Genomic DNA, 17,827 nt, shown 5'->3' with positions numbered 1-17,827 from the left:
AAATTTGGCCGCCTCGCGACCACGTCACACGCATGAGGGCCGATTAGTGGGCCGGACTAAAGTCCACTTCCGGCCATGCTTAGTCCAGCCATTTTTAAAAATCTGTCACAATCCCTCCCCTCCTCCCCAAAAATGGGCATCCGGCTGGGCTGGAGGGTCCCACTGGTCCGACCCAGGGACAGACTGCCCAGCTCTGCACATTACACACTTTTAACAGACGTTTGGAGTGAACCAGCAAAACGGGATCAATTTCATTATCTCAACTGTATTAATATTAATCAAAGTGACTGTTAACATAAATTTGCGGTCATTATGGTCAACTTGACTGTAATAATTTTCAGTGCAACAGTCAAGAGGTTCTGGGTTTGAATGTTGGCTCAGGCCCTCCTGTGTTCCAACAACAAGTTGGGTTAATTGAGGACTCTAAATTACCCAAAAGTGTGAATGTGCATGATAATAATTTGTCTGTCAGTGCCCTGTGATTGACTGGCGACCAGTCTAGGGTGCACTCAGTTTCTCATCTTGTCAGCTGGTATAGGCTTCCGCTCTCCCACCAGAACATACTGTACAACTGCTATGGTGATGCCATGTCTGCTTCTGGGAATTGCATTTCGCATGAGACATGTTAATATCAGTGACAATAAACATGTCTATAGCCACTTTGCACCACCTCTTATTTATTTTCTTGGATGGAAAAATGAAAGCAAAAAAAGGAGGCCTGTTTGAAGGGGGGTGGGTGGTGGGGGGGTTGTTCATGTGGACGATGCACCTGGCGATTAACTGAGCCTTAGAGTCTCCCAGAATGGAGGCCACTATTTGAGAAAATACAGTATTATTGCTTCAACCTGTGCAATTGGACCAGAAGTGTCAATTAAAGTCTTTATATAGTGAACAATACTCTATCTTTCTGACAGTGTTTTGAACACTTGCCAGTCACAATTGCTGTGGGTGCAGAATCTCATATATTAGTAAGTGAATTAAACTAAAGTGGAGCGCTTTAACAAGCCAAGTAAGGTAATGAGACAAAGAAACATCATCCATTGTTACTGATGAGGGCTTTCCCCTCTGTGATAATGTACCATGTACTGTATCTCGAATGGAGGTTGAATGAGGATAAAGCATACCTCTGTGACTGTTGTTTTCATCCTCAACATCAATGGGTCATCTGTTAGGCGACATCATAGTTTGCTTGACGCTAAGTTGTAAGATAATGCTGTGTGGTTAAATTAAAGCAGTAGTTATAAAAAGATGAGAAGACAAATCCTCCAGCTGGGAGATGGAAGGTATCTTTACCAGGGGCGGAGCCAGAACGTGGCTAATGGGTGGGCCTGGAAAATCAGTTCACATGCTGCATATAAGTCTGACAAATCACTGATGGAATTAGACTGTTTTGTAATCAACATTTTCTGATTACCTTGAATACCTCTTATTCCAACATTTTTAGTTAACATTGTGTTCAAATCCAGTAAGCATAGTCAAAACCAAGTCCAACAGAGCCAGGCTGCTTGTATCCTCAAGACCAGGAGTCACCAACTCCAGTCTTCGGCTCATCAGCAAGCGCTGCAGAAGCCTGATAACAATCCTGATCATCCCAATCAGGTGTATTGGAAGAGGGAAACATCTAAAACATGCAGGATAGGGTCCCTCGGAGATTGGTGACCCCTGCTCTAGAGTCTTTGTAAAACCCTGTCCATTGTCAACTGGCTGGTAACTCCAACAACATCACACATAAATCGGATACTGACATCAGCACCATACGCTGTGATTTCAATGCTCTTTTTAATATTAAAAAAGTCATATAAGTTGCCGACAAATGGGGGGGGGGGCGTGTTGGTGGTCGTATTTGTTGTTGTAGTGTGTACTCCTTACACTGTTTCAGTCATCACTGTTTAAGCTACGAGAACAATTATTTGGAAGGTGCCAAAAATGATCCAATATCAAGAATCAAATCATGATCTTTGACCGTTTTTATAGGCAATTATTTAATACATATACACACACATTCATACATATTATTACTATCATTATTATCATTATTATTATTATTATTATTATTATTATTATTATTATTATTATTATTATTATTATTATTATTATTATTATTAGGTGGCACACAGTGGTCGACTGGTTAGCACATCCACCTCACAGTTCAGAGGCCGTGGGTTCGATCCCGGCTCCGGCCTTCCTGTGTGGAGTTTGCATGTTCCTCCCCATGCCTGCGTGGGTTTTCTCCGGGTATTCTGGTTTCCTCCCACATTCCAAAAACATGCATGGTAAGTTGATTGGACACTCTAAATTGCCCCTAGGGGTGATTGTGAGTGTGGATGTTTGTCTCTGTGTGCCCTGCGATTGGCTGGAAACCAATTTGGGGTGTCCCCCGCCTACTGCCCGAAGACAGCTGGGATAGGCTCCAGCATGCCCGCGACCCTTGTGAGGATAAGCGGGGTATATAACAGGGTGGTTGCTCTAAGACATGCAGGTCTTGATGATCCAAGTAATCATCTATTTTCAAGCGCTAACCACCAGATAAAGGGGAACATAACACATTTGAGTTCCTCCATAAATTGCATGCATTAGCAAGTAAACATTAACATAAACATTATTTAAAGCTCATTAGCTGGCTAATTTCCCATGCACATCAATTTACCGGCTGGGAGTATTGGTTTTGCTTAGAACTATTTAACCAAGACTGTTAAACTGCCAACTTCACGCAGGTCGGTCAACTGACCAGAGCTCGCCAGGGGACATCACGATGATATTTAAGATCACTTTATAATGCAATACTATTGCGTTTTATTGCAAGACTCCTGTATTTTAACACAATAAGTTTTCAGTTTTTATTGCGAAATTTTGCAATCAAATAATTATTGCAAAATAACGCAAGGTTATTTTAAGAGCACTCCCACTTCTTTGTCGTTTAAATGTACGTCGGCGCTGGTCGAGATTTTTACAGTCCAAACACGTCCCACACAAGGACATACTTTGCATGCAAAGGATAAGGTATGAAATGTTAACAGTTAGTTAAAAACAACATTTTTATCCACCTTTTTCCTACGGCCATTACATACATACATTTTCCCAGGCGTGTTTCCGTCAGTCACTGAAATGGCGTCCTGACTCCTGTGTCATAATCCATGGAATTATATGTACTGAACCACTAGAGGGTAGACTATGTCAACCTGCAGGGAATGCACATGCAAAATGTTGTGCAGGCAGTTATTGAAGGTGGCTCCGTGGTATCGCAGAAGAGATCAGTGGTCTTGCTTTTAAAAGAACCCAACACAACACGTTCGGTTGGTACTTGACCCGGTTAGGGACGAACGGAGGGACAGACGAAACCCCACTTCTGTCCTTGCTTAGTCCGTCCTTTTTAAAAGACTTCTCTTCCTCCGTCCGTCTGTCCACAAAATGGGAGTCTGTGAATGTCTAATCATTGAAAAGATGTTATGTTCTACAGGGTCATAACAAAGCGAATGACTGGTTGTATGCCAAAGAGGGAAATGAAAATGAAACAAAGTACCTATTATTACTTCACTGCTATTTATCAAAAGTAAGATTTGCAACACAATTTATTGTTTTAGTATTTATGCCTAGGATAACTTTTTGCAATTGCAATTAGTAAAATATTTTATCTTCAGTATGCAGTATCCTATTGTCCATTTTTTTATTCTAGAAGAAGAAATAATACAGTTGTAGAATTTCATCCAGAAACATAATGCTTGTTTATAATTGTAAAACAGAAATTGTATAGTTATCCAAACACATTAAGGGATAAATTGAAAGGATCTTATTAGACTTCGAAAGGTCCAGCTTTCAATGTTTTTGTCAGTGCGCTAAAATCGAAAGTTTTATTTTAGCTAATAGTCCTCACTGCCACTTTGTAAGGACTACACACACTGTTATTTCTGTGTTCTGAATGCTGTATTTGATTCCATCAAGACTTGTCTTGTCCATGTTTATTCTTGTGTTTCATTACTTTGCATGCTAGTGTTCTATTTGAAAGAACAATTTGTGCTGTTTAAAGTTCACATCAATGCCCTACTGTCTGCTTATACAGTGTTCCGAGTGCAAAACCCTGTCAAAATGTAGGCCGGGTTTCGGCGAACCAGTGCATCTTCCTGTTTTTTTTTGTTTTTTTTTTAGTTCTAATGCATGTAAATCAACAGAAAATCATATATAAGGTTCTAACATCTTTATGCAGGAAAAGGCGATATGAGTGCAGTAGAAATGCTTAATTAGAGTTGTGATGAGTCAAATGAGATAAAACATCAACTTCATTGTCTGTACTTCATTGTCTGTACATCATCATCTGTTCTCAGCATTTGTTAGACACCATCTCACAGCTTTTTTTTCACTATGATTTTTTTCTTTGGTGTTGTTTTTTTTCTGTCCAATGTTCTTTCAACATGGCTATAAGGGATACCACTTCTTGTCTTGCTATCTTCGTCCGTGTTTCTCTGCATGCACTTTCCTGCCTGCTGATTTCTCTTTTGTTTTTGATTCATTTCATTTTCTCCCTTGCTTTTGAGTTTTGTCTGCTTCTGTTTTTTTCTTACATTTTTGGGGTTCACAGAGCTGAGGCTGTGTGACTTGGCTGTCTGTTACTGGACAGCACCATTTTCAGTCAGCCTGACTGACAGATTCCAAAGCACTAATGAACTTCCTGGTGCAGCGTATACAGGGAAGGAACATAATATACAGCAGATCCTCTCCAAAGTGGACATTACAGCTGACCCTTGTCTGTCTCTTTCCTTTTTTTACCACAACAACTTTCTGTGCTGGCAGAGCTTCTCAGAATTGAATTTATGGGTATGGAACATTATTATTTATTTTGCTGTGCTTTAAGCGTTTGCCAAGATTGTGTCACAGTCACACATTATTGTGCCACCTTCTTTAAAACCAACAAACCTGTCTCTCCTTTTCTTCCGCCCACTAACCTGATTTTAAGACTTGCAATCCCTCTTCCCCCTTCTCTGCATGCACTCTTCTTTATAGGCTAACTAAGGTTAAGGAGGAAGAAAATGATGATTGAGATGAATACTTTTAGCTGGAAAGGGCAGAGACAATTTGAAGGGAATCTAAAGGGCCTCGAATGGACGAGATCACGTGGAAGACCAGAAACACTATTCAACCTGTGGGAATATGAAAAAATGCCACTGGCAAATAGTTTTGCAAAGTGTTGTCGAGAGCTAGAAAAGGCATGACCACATTGTTTGTCCTAATGTGCCCTTGATTCAGTCAGTGTCACAGATAAGACAAAGAGCAGGCCTGTCCCAAATCACAAATGCTGTTGGCTCCGCTGTGCAGGCGAGCTTGCCTTCCCAATTCCCTTGGCTTTCTGTATCAGTGCACAATGATACACGCACAATACAGGGCCAAGGATACCGTTGGCTCATCAATTCCCTCTCAGGCCCTTTATTTAGAAACCATAGCCCCCTTCCTGAAGGTGAAATGATAAATTAGGAAGAGATGACTTTAAAACTAGCGTATCTTATATGCACTGGCCAGCCACAACATTATAAGGCCTGGATAGACCAATCCGTCGTTGGCCAACTGTGACCGATGCTTGCCTCCTGTGGCGTTGGGCCGACTGTCGGCGCATGTTGTGCTGGAAAAATAAACCGCAACGACAGACAGCAGCACTGACCAGTAAACTACCTTCTGCGCTTGCATGAGATGTAATATGCCTCCATACCATCGGCAGCAGTCTTCGCTACATCAAGTAGACGTCGCAATCCGAAGCCCCGACGCTTACAGACGTCTGACATCGAATTGGTGTATCTAGTCCTATATCCACTTGCACAGTATATTAACATATAACACAAGCATTGTATCAAAAAAAGTTATTAAGTTTGTCAGAGAAGCATAAATAATAATAAAAAAAATAATTAATTTAAATGTAGTATTTAGGGCGGCACGATGGTAGACTAGTTAGCACGTCCGCCTCACAGTTCAGAGGTTGTGGGTTCAATCCCGGCTCCGGCCTCCCTGCGTGGAGTTGTGCATGTTCTCCCCGTGTCTGCGTGGGTTTTCTCCGGGTACTCCGGTTTCCTCCTACATTCCAAAAACATGCATGGTAAGTTGATTGGACACTCTAAATTGCCCCTAGGGGTGATTGTGAGTGCGGATGTTTGTTTGTGTCTGTGTGCCCTGCGATTGGCTTGAGGTAACCAAAGTATTAGCCCCAGATACTGCTTCTGTTTTGGATAACATACTGTGCAAGTGGTCATAATATTGTGATAGGTATTTGACAGTTCTGGCATTTTTTCGCTGAGTGTGCTAATTTGGACAAATTAACCGAAATTTGTGTTTTAGATTGTATATGACATTGAAATCTAACAGTGATGTAAACTAGGGCATAACCGACAAGCTTTTCAAATCCACTTTAAGTTGATGAAAGCGCAGTCTTATGTTTTAGCTTCTTGGGGTCAATTTCACCCTCTAGGACTGTCCTGTTTCTCTATCAGCCCTGTCCCACTCCTATTCTCATCATGTTTCCTCCCAATGCTCCTTTTTTTTCCCCCCTTTGCCCTCTCGCTCCCTAGTTTGTTCCCCCTTTGTTGTGTTGTTGCTCTTGCATTCCTCAGTTTTCAGTGTTACACCACAGTAGGGCAATTGAAAACATACAGTAAACTAGATCGATCTCAGTGATGTACAGGGGCTCTGGCAGTTTCAAACAGCATACCTTCAAACTTGGTAGAGCTTCACTTTTGTGCTGTAGCTCAGAGTAGTATAAATACAGTACAGTATGTTATCTTAAACTATATTTTGTATTTCCCAAAATAGGGCTGTTAAACTATTACATACGACTTGCGTAACGTTTTTACAACCCCTGACTACATGTATTTTTTTCTTGGGTTCACTATGTCCTAGTGCTTTCGAGTGCGATGTATTGTTCTCACCGAATTATAGTCTGTCACGCCAATAGCAAAAGAGAAACGGTAGCTTGGTCAAAGGACACATTAGTTCACGTTACTTGCCTGTGTTCGGCTAGCCCAGCTTTTCAGCAGATTTTCTTCAAACCTTTCATCTATGATTTCTCTTTTGTCAAGCAAAAATAGCAATGAATTACCATTTTGGTCAGCAAAACCACAATTGTTACCAAGAAAACACATTTATTATTGCCATACCTTAAACAATTGCCAGGAAGCATACAGGTGTGTGACCCACACTTAGTAACAGTTCAGGTAATAGGTAAAAGTCCATTTAAAACTATTCTACTATTGTTGACATTCTAAAAAGTGTCTTTCCTACAAATTGAATTAAACAAAAGCAAAATCTGTTTCACATAATAATTTGGGATTTCTAACTGTGGCAGCACTCTTTGAAATCTAAAAATATGTCAATGAACGCAAAAATAATTGCAGAGTTGCATTAAAATATAAAATAATACGAGTTATGATTCTTTTTAGAGCCCAGTTCGCTTTGAGCATCAGAACATTCAATGCTATAATTGTGGTGTAAACGTGTTTTATTCATTGATTGTTTTAATATATTTTATTTTATTTCTTGGTTTGCATTTACGCAAGCATGTGTTAAAATGTCTTTTCCCTCTTATAATGGTCTGTGAAATGTTGTCTTAAGTGTGATAGAAGCATTATGAATGACTGAAGTACATCTAAAACTATAGCTGTGTAACAGTTTTGCACACACTGCATGCATATTATAGAATTAAGTAGGTGCAGTTACGTCTAATCTGAGTTTATTCGTTCAGTTTAGCTAGGTCAATTAAATAATAATCAAATACTGCGCAAGGAGAAATAATCAGAAGAAAATATGTCCGGTATTAAAATGATTAATGTTTGCAGTACAGCAATGTATTTTAACGAACAACAAACTATCAGACGTTGCAGCCCATAATGCGATAACATGCAGTAGTGTAGGTGTGTGCTCCTGTGTGGATGTGTGTTGTGCATGACTTACTGTGCTTTGATGTCTTCAATGCATAAATGTGTGTGTTGTGTGCATATGAACGTGTGTATTTGCACGTGTGTGTTTTCGTCCACAGAGGCCGAGGAGCTCTACCAAAGGCGGGTGCTGACGATCACAGGAATCTGTGTGGCCTTGTTGGTGGTTGGCATTGTTTGTGTGGTGGCCTACTGCAAAACCAAGTATGTCCTTTTCAATATACTGCACAAATAATACCCACTTTTGAAAGTTGTCAAACTGACCCACTATAAAAACAAAAACCGTAACCTACTCATCTGTCTCATAGAAAAAAATAGCTTTGCTTAGGGGACATAATACTGTATATTAGTACCTAAACGTTCCCTAGTGTCAAACTAATTTAAAACATTGTGTAAATGTGCATAATTAGCATTACTATTATGAATGCTTAATGCGTTCATAGGGTAAAGTATTCATTAGGGATGTAATGATAACGGAGATATCGTAATATTAAAATTGCCATGATTGTCATCATGTCATGATGTAAAAAGCAGCACATCTCTGTCAAAAACAACTTTTCGCCCGCTTCAGTCGACTACAAAGACCATGATACTTTGCGCTGCTGAGCCAATAGGAATTCATTACAATAAAATGACCCGCCAAGCCTATTTCTTTGTCACTGCTGGTATTATGTACAAATCCTTTTTATTTTTTTTACAATATCTTGAGTTTTTTGTATCGCCAACCTCCCCACAATATTGTGATAATTATTGTATCATGAGGTTCATTTCGTGATAATATTGTATCGTATCGTGACTTTTAGATATCGTTACATCCTTCATATCCATGTTGAAAAATTGATCTCCTGCAAGAGGCGACGATCCCCAAAAATTGCAATTCTCCGGTGAAGTGCATATGGATGATTCAAGAGGTTGTCACTGAGCAAAATACTCAGGAAGATAAGGACTGTTGGTTTGTGTACCACGGCATATCGTAGCAATCTCCTTATTCTGTACTTTCAAATGTGCCTCCTAGAGCAGTAGTCAGCGTTTTTAACCAATGCAATGATCGCGCCATCATCACTTTGTTGATTAAGATAGAGATTTCAAGATTAAAAGTAATATTTACATACAGTGGTGACTTGAGAGACTTGAGTTTTCAGCGATATGAGTTGTTTTTTTCTTTGCTTTTACTTGACGAGTAACATGATTAAAAAAGACGCTTTAAGCTGTTTATTGCTATCCCTGTTGAAGTTAGAAACTCCCAATATAAAACAAAGCAAATTATCATCTATTCAAAACAACTACTGAGCTTTGACTTTGGAAATTCTGTTATGTTAATGCTAACAGGCAATGTAAAACATAATAGACAAATCAAAAAAATCTATCTATGTGGTGGTGTTGTCAAGTCAAGTCAAGTCAAATTTATTTATATAGCCCTTAATGACTGTGCCCTGCGACTGGCTGGCGACCAGTTCGGGGTGTAGTCTGCCTTCGCCCATTGACGGCTGGGATAGGCTCCAGCAACTCCCCGCGACCCTATATAGGATAAGCGGTTTGGAAGATGACATGACATAGCCCTTAATCACAGGAAAGTCTCCAAGGGCTTCACATATGCACCAGATGTCCCCTGATCTTAACCCCCAGGAGGGCAAGGAAAAACTAAAAAAAAACCATCTCGGGAAAAGTGAGAAACTTTGAGAAGGGACCACAGATGGGGGAATCCCCCTTCAAGGATGATCAGGCTGCAATGGACGCCGAGTGGGCAACATTGAACACACATTATAGTACTATACAGTGTTTGTTAAAGTGATGTGAAAGTTAATCAAAAAGTGCTGCAGGAAGATGACATTGGTGAAGTGAGCAGGGGCCCAATGGTCAATGTAGAAATCTTAATAACAGCGCCTCAGAGGATGTGGTCTTCACTTGAAATCGCATCTCAAGTGGACTGGGAGCCAATGCATATTGGCTAATATCGGAGTAATAATATCGAACCTTCTCGTCCTTGTCAAGAGTCTTGCTGCAGCATTTTGGACTAACTGCAGACTTTTAATACTAGACATGGGAAGACCAGAGAGCAAAATGTTACAATAATCGAGGCGAGACGTAACAAAGGCATAGATTAAAATTTCTGCATCACTATTCGACAGAATTGGATGAATTTTAGCAATATTACAGAGATGGAAAAATGTGGTTCTAGTAATATTCTTAATTTGCATTTGAAAAGACAGAGTTGGGTCGAATATAACACCAACATTTTTTGTAGAATCACTTTGGGTAATAGTACATTTATTGAGCCTCAGAGTGGTGTTCTTAAATAGGTGCCGATGACGAGCAGGGCCAATAATCAACATCTCGGTTTTATCGGAGTTAAAAAGCAAAAAATTGCGAGACATCCATTGTTTAATCTCGGCAAGGCACACCTCTAAATTACAGCAATTAGCCGGGTTTGTTATCTCGAGCACATATATAATTGAGTATCGTCATCATACCAATGAAAACTAATGTTATATATACGTATAATATCACCAAGCGGAAGCATGTAGATGCAAAACAAGAAGGGTCCTAGTACGAATCCCTGCGGGGCTCCACATGTAACTTTACAAAACTCAGAAGTCGCATTGCCATGAATTACACGGTGCGTCCTTTCTGAGAGGTAAGAATTAAACCAAGAAAGTGCTGAGCTTGAGATACCAACACATCCCTCAAGGCGTTCTAATAGTATGTTATGATCGACGGTGTCAAAAGCAACACTAAGGTCAAGTAAGAGTAGTATTGATGTGTCGGAGTCCATAGCCAGGAGAAGATCATTAGTCACTTTAGCAAGAGCCGTCTCAGTAGAGTGATGGGCTTTAAATCCTGAAGAATTTCAAATCGATTATTAGCGGTCACTAAGCTGTTGCGCTACAACTTTTTCGAGAATTTTCGCGATAAACGGGAGATTTGAATATAAAACACAACACCTATACATATATATACAACACTTGTTGGTGGTTGGCATTGTTTGTGTGGTGGCCTACTGCAAAACCAAGTATGTCCTTTTCAATATACTGCACAAATAATACCCACTTTTGAAAGTTGTCAAACTGACCCACTATATATATATATATATATATATATATATATATATATATATATATATATATATATATATATATATATATATATATATATATATATATATATATATATATATATATATGTACTGGCAATCACATTTTAAAAAGTAAGTATGGCTGTGCTTTCGTTCTGTGTGATGACATATTTTTACGGTGTGCGGCATTCATAATGTATGTCAGGACCGTCGTAAACCGCCCCCCCTATGTCTATGTAAATAGACAGAGTGATGCATGATGCCACTTACCAATGTAATGTGACTTGTTACATAAACACACTTATTTACTCGCACATTCCAAACAATCACAAGAAAGAATTACGCTGGACGTAAAGGATAAAAAAAGATTCAATACAGACTGCTATGGATCTGAGAGGTGCAACTACTCATCCTGAGGACTTGCAGCCCAAACCATAGGTTAGCTAAGAATAAATGCAATTCTTCTGTTATATTTTTTAACAGTTAAGTGTTGTGTTTTAGCCATTCGCAGCTTTTTTTTCACTAGTCACTTAGTGATCTGCAAAGGATTATTTACTTACCATTATGCCAAACCAGTTCTTGTTTCTCCATTATGTGACTTTTAGGAAGCACAGAAAGAAGATGCAACATCACCTCCATCAGAACCAGAATCAATGTGTGGAGCAACCCAACCGCATGCTGGCCAATGGGCCCAACCACCCTGGGCCTGGTCCCGAGGAAATTCCCATGGTTGATGTGAGTCCAAACAGTAGAAACATACAGCAGAGACAGGTACAGGTAATTCTGATGTCAGAATTAACACGACAATAGACATGTTGAATTAAAGACAAATGGACACATATGCTACAACACATACAACTCAGTATTTTGTTCCACATCCCTGTCTAGTGGTTTTGCTCAGTTTGTTTGCTACAATGGTAAAAGATGGCATTAAAACTATGGAGAACCACTTAATATTCTCTCCTGGCTCAATTCTGTGACAAGCCCACTCTACTTACCATTACAGCGCAGTGCTTTTAGGTCAAACACACAAAATTAAGCATTCTATGTGTTACACACTGCATGACAGATTACTGCTAAAAATGCATGCTCATTAGCTGCTGATTTTGAAGGGAGGAGTTATTGAAGATACTATATGATGAGGTCAGACAACCTTGCAAGACAAGTTTTCTAAAGTGCACAGGGATTCGTATTAGAATTTTAAACATCTTTTACTTTTTAAAAATGGGAGTAAAGCCCATATGCGCATTTGTTTTTGAATGTGTTGTTGAATCTTATTCTCCAGGCCGCCTCCGAAAGGCCCAATGTGTAGAATTTAGTGCCATCGAGTGGTGAACTAATAGAATGCAACGACCTAAGTTCAACGTGAGGTACAAGCAAAATGTTATCACAAACGACTTCTAGTATTCCCTCAAGTGACAAACTATGTGCATTGCATTTGTTCCACATGTTGTAGTCATGATGTGGAGGAACTACATTCACTAAGTTTGTCTCCTTCGGGTGCCCGTAGCAGGAAGATGGCGGCGAGATTTGGCGGCTCCTGTAGGGGAGGCACGCCCTATGTAATATAGTTAATTAGAGATTACTTCACCTACGAATATATATAAATAAAAAATGTACATTGATGTGATAGAGCATCTTTCTTTTACGTATTCCTGAAATAAATAGTGGGTTTTGAAAATGAATGAACTTTGAAAAGTCACTTTAAAATGGGCCAGCACTGAAGCAGTTATCTTTTTCACTCATCTAATGTATTTGTGCTTTTTATATATCCAATTGCCCTGTTAAAAAATCCAAAGCATCCAAATATTTATCATCCATTTTGCTTAGTAAAAGGTGTGTGTACATGATTTACAGTACATCTCCAAGAGTGTCCCTACCACAGAGTGTGTCATCAGCCACGGAGCTGAAGGTGCTGGCAACTACGCAGGCAGCAGAATGTCTACCCGCTCACATCATTCGACCACTGCCTCACATGCATCCAGGTAGCGCTTACACACTGTGACATCTGTGAGTTTATTTACTAAAAATGTGAAGTCAGTTGTTGAGAACAAGAATAAAAACGCAGCCATTTCATGAACAATTCTTAAAGTGGATAATTCAGATGTATTTATAAATACTGGTGTAAATAGTACTGTTTGTGTACAGTACTGCCTTCACTTTTGTCTTCAGTAAGTGGAAAGCATGCTGAGGTGACTGACATGGCCATTAAAGATGTCTGTGGTTGCCTTTCACGGTAACTCGCAGTCAGACTACAAATGTGAATAAACACAGACTCACTCTCCTCATGGATTAAAAATAATGTAACAACATCAACAGAAGGGAAGAACACTCTGGGACGGGGTTGTGTATCATTGTAAAACATAGGCCCAAAAGACACCTTCATGAATGAAAATAACATGGGTTTGCAACAAGCTGCAGAAAAGTGGTTAACACACAATTATCAGGCAAGCCAGATGAGACTTTGCCAGAAAATATTTTTTAAAAAGTCTCCGTGGTTTGGAATTAGATTGTTCACGGAGACGAAATCGAGGTCAACCTCTATTGGTATGCAAATGATCCAGAGTATACCACATCATACCTGGTAGAGGCTGTGTTATGGCTACTGATAGAAGTAACAAGCTACAAAAATTAACTAAAGATATCCTAAATAGTAAGGGTGTAAAAGTCTATATGAATATAAATAAAAGACAATTTGTCACATACTGTACAGTATCTCTATACATGGGGTGCAATCCGATTCAAGGACGGTTTGATTTTAAAGTGGAACAATTCAGTTCGATTCACTGAGATGACAAGTCGATTTTTTACATGGTTAGGCTCAGTTTAAGAGGGTATGATGCAATCAGTTTCTTGTTGTCATTTCACATACATATGAATTAATTTGTTAGTACTGTAATTTCCTTCTTCTGAAGATGAATGACTCCAATAAAAGACGATTCGATATGTATCTCGTCGTATTTTAAAGTGTCACCATTTCATTGAGTTCAATTTAATGCGCTCCCAACTTTTAAATCAAAACTGATTTTCTGATTCTGATTTTTGTTACAATCCTAATAAAAAAAAATGTTTTAACAGTTTTCTGTACTATGTTTTCCTTAACCTTGCTCTCTGTCCTTTTGCCTGGCCAGTCCTACTGTAACCTCTTAAAGTAGTTCTGAACTTAAATCTGCAGACATGAGGAGCAGACATGGAGCATGGAGCGAACAGACAGCATGAATTCAGACTGCCCATCAGGTGGCCTGTCCAGCTCTGTCGGAACCAGTAAATGCAGTAGTCCAGCTTGTATGGCAAGGAGAGCCCACTGGGGCGGTATGGATGTCTCCAGTCCAAGAATGCAGTACGGAGATTCCTACGACTCACTAAGGGATTCACCTCACAGTGACAGGTAGCAAAGTCTCTTTTTTATATACAGTACATGTGGTAACTCGACCTTAAAATATTAGATTTTAACCAGTTTCAATGCTACACTGATACACTGTCACCAGTCCCTGTGTTGGTAGAGTTGAGAAATGTGTATGGTCCTTTGACAAACTTTTTCCCATACTCTAATGTTATCATTCATGTTTATTTCAAGACATTATAATGTAACCCAAATTTGCTTTGATCATGTAGCTTCATTGGCTTGGCCCCTTTCTTGGCTCTTTTTCCATGTTGGTTGACGAGCGATTTACAACGCAACCCTGGTGAGGTTAAGCGGTTTGGATAATAATAATAATAATAATAATAATAATAATAATAATAATAATAATAATAATAATAATAATTTTTCCTATTAATGATCTTTTGGTGCTTTTGTCATTATTATTATTAGTAGTAGTAGTCATAGTAAATAATAATAATAATAATAATAATACACTAAAATGACATTTTATTTTTTATTTTTTATTGACAGTCCTAAAATAGCAGTGACAAACTTTAATGACGGAAGCAGGGTTAAAATAATGGTGACGGTGTGATGGACTGACGGACTGGCCAGCTGCTAGCAAATGCCAAGTGACGGATGAAATCCCCACTATTGATTATTATTATGAATAAACATACACGCAACGAGGAAAAGTTTATATTTATAAATTTGTGGTGTTAACCTATGGAAAATTATGTATGAGGAATCAAACCAACCTCCAAATATGAACCACATGCACATGGGGTATGTTGGGAAGCAGAGGATAGATAGTTGTACAGTGTTTACAATTATGTACATAGAGAAGAACAATGGTTGTAGACATAAGTGTATGTACGATGTTTCTAGGTGACATGTATATTTATTTTGGGTATGTACTGTACGTATACTGTATATGTATTTTGGTGCGCAATTTTTATTTATTGATTCATCTTTGGTAATGGTGAAGGCATAGTATATAAATAAGTTGAGTTCTTCTTACTCCTTTTCGGGCTAGTAGTACAATTTCATTTCATTTGGGATATTTGTAATGTATGTTTTTTTTGTTTTTGTTTTTTTTGGTTCTTGTTTGACGACTGCAATTGACTGCATTTGAAATAAACTCCAATCAACCAATCATTATTATTAATATTTTTTTTCAACTTTTTTTAGAGCCCTTTACTCAGTCAGCCTGTCAACAACTTCTCATTTGTTTTGACCCGTGGGCTACAAAGAAATGTACACTCCAAAGCAATAGGGGGAGCCTTGAGTATGAAACGCCACTCATTATGGAGGCCTACTGTCTCTTTAAAAAGTTGACCTCATTGAGTCAGTGTTTGCACAAACTCTATTTAGTTTTTGGTGACATCAAGTGGCAGAAAATGTGCACGGATTCCTTCTTCTTTCTGTATGAGAAGGAGCTGAAGAAGATGTTCACTTTTTTAACGCCATCACCACAAATAACATGATACACTAATACAATGGTAACTTAAAGGTTTGCAGTGATGGGAAGAAATTATATACAAATAGTTTGTTACAGTACTGTTGCGATTTTACTGTTATTTGTGAGAGTGTCAATTTTCTGAAAGCTTTTTAATTGAACTCTCTACATTTGAAAACAAAAATATGTACTTTCTACCCCTTTGTCATACGTTTATTTCTTTTTACAACATCTTCAGATGATGACAATTTAAAAAAGATAAATTGAATAGAAAGACGGGAAAGTTAACCATTGAGATTTGATTCATTGAGGTCTTGGGGACTTTTAAGGGAGGATAAAAACAGGAACAGCAGAGCCATTGAGGAACTTGAACTAGGGAACATTTCCGATGATGACATCAGATTTAAAGAAGCAAGATATTAACCATCCAAGGCCTTATTTAAAACAATTGCTTGATGTTTTCAACTCCAACAATGACTGATTGTGGCAAATGCATCGTGTCACATCCCAGCCTAAGACATTTTTTCTAATCTAAAAAACACACACAAGTTGCGATTTTGTTCTTGTCCCAATCAGAAGATTTCCTTTCACAACCCACTCGTGATGGGAATGGCAGTTAGTTTCATTGTACTGAATTACCTGAGACCAAGGGTGTGGTGGCCATCAGGAATTTTGGGAGTTTCCCAAACGGCCGGTCCATTTCAGAGGAATAAGTTTCAGCTTCTCAGCGCATGTCGGACGCCGCTGTACGAACGTAAAAGTTGAACCATCATAGCTAGCATTTAAACAACATGTGATATGCAACGTTCCCTCTAAGCTGCGGACGTGAGCAATTGCACACTGCTCTCACTCTCTCAGCACACAACAAATGTGTGAAGCGCACAAAAAAGAAAAAGCAAACCTGAGCTGTATTTCTGTTTCTTATTGTCATATTCTCCTCATTTAAGTAAATTAAAAAGTTTTTTTGGTACATGTGCTTGACGGAATGGGAAAGAAAAATGTGACAAAAAAGACTGAAATGCAGGGTAATTAAGCACACATGTTGTGTAATCAATGTCACACACGAACATTGCTCACCCGAACCCGCAGACGCGGCGTTGTCCAGCATTGGCGCCGACCACTCGTCACCTCACTATCGACTTATAACAGAACGGGGGAAGGATCCTCAATGTTTAGTGAGTATGTCGATGGTCATGTGTTTGCAATTCACATGAGTTCTGGGAGCCCGAGCTGCCTTCGTCACCAATGCACGAGAAGCAAATGATCGCACTTTGGCTGGCTCGTCACTGACAATGCCCACCTCTGAATTTTTTTTAACAATTATGATTATTACAAATTTCCAGAGGTGGATTCGAGTCACATGACATGACTGGGGTCAGCCTGGAGTTGCTATTTTTAGGACTTGCTTACCAAAAACATGCAAATGACTTCACTTGACTTGGCACTTGGTATCTAAGTGACTCGACTTGACTTAGACTTGAACCTCATGACTTGACAAGTCTTCCTGTTTATAGGTTTGAATCTGTATTTGAACACAGTTTTCCTTATTTCAAAGGAAATAAAGAAAAACTGGGTTTTTGTTTCATTTACGCCAACGTGGCAACCCAGTTGCATCATTTGTTAGTGTGAAGTGGCACACTAACAAGTGATGTTGACAAAATGGCTTGTCCTTGACGTTGACAAAATGGATGGAAAAACGCATGGTTTACACCTCACGGAATGAAGACACAACAACGTCTAACTTCACTTGTCATTCCAAAACCCACAGAGAGGTAAGACAACCTTTCAGTTTAGCTAGCGATAGGGTTAGGCCATGCAGGGGTCGGCAACCTGCGGTCCGGAGCCGCATGTGGCTCTTATGATGCAGCTCTGCGTGGGTTGGGAAAATAAATTATAAGTGTCCGATTGGAGTGCATTATTTGTCTCAAAAACGTGCATAATGTCTTCGTAGTAAATCAATTTTTTGGACCACTTTCTTATGTGGTTTTAGATTGGATACCTATCAGATTTTTTTTTTGCAATGC

General features: G+C 39.1%; 1 protein-coding gene across 5 annotated transcripts in view; it reads left to right on the top strand.

Moving 5' to 3' along the window:
• LOC147152020 (pro-neuregulin-2, membrane-bound isoform-like) overlaps positions 1-17,827 on the top strand; it is a 79,953-nt gene that overhangs the window by 51,717 nt on the left and 10,409 nt on the right. For 3 of the 5 annotated variants that reach the window (XM_086023605.1, XM_086023601.1, XM_086023604.1), the window contains 5 exons: positions 4,786-4,809; positions 8,009-8,111; positions 11,586-11,757; positions 12,838-12,965; positions 14,156-14,368. In XM_086023605.1, the coding sequence (XP_085879731.1) occupies positions 4,786-4,809; positions 8,009-8,111; positions 11,586-11,757; positions 12,838-12,965; positions 14,156-14,368 (640 nt within the window). The remainder of the gene's footprint in view (positions 1-4,785; positions 4,810-8,008; positions 8,112-11,585; positions 11,758-12,837; positions 12,966-14,155; positions 14,369-17,827) is intronic. The other 2 variants (XM_086023603.1, XM_086023602.1) reach the window with 2 other exon arrangements.

This window comes from Filicampus tigris, chromosome 2, assembly GCF_054856515.1.
Source record: "Filicampus tigris isolate MCC_2025a chromosome 2, RoL_Ftig_1.0, whole genome shotgun sequence".
NCBI classification, from domain to species: domain Eukaryota; kingdom Metazoa; phylum Chordata; class Actinopteri; order Syngnathiformes; family Syngnathidae; genus Filicampus; species Filicampus tigris.
This window is presented reverse-complemented; position numbering and strand designations above follow the sequence as displayed.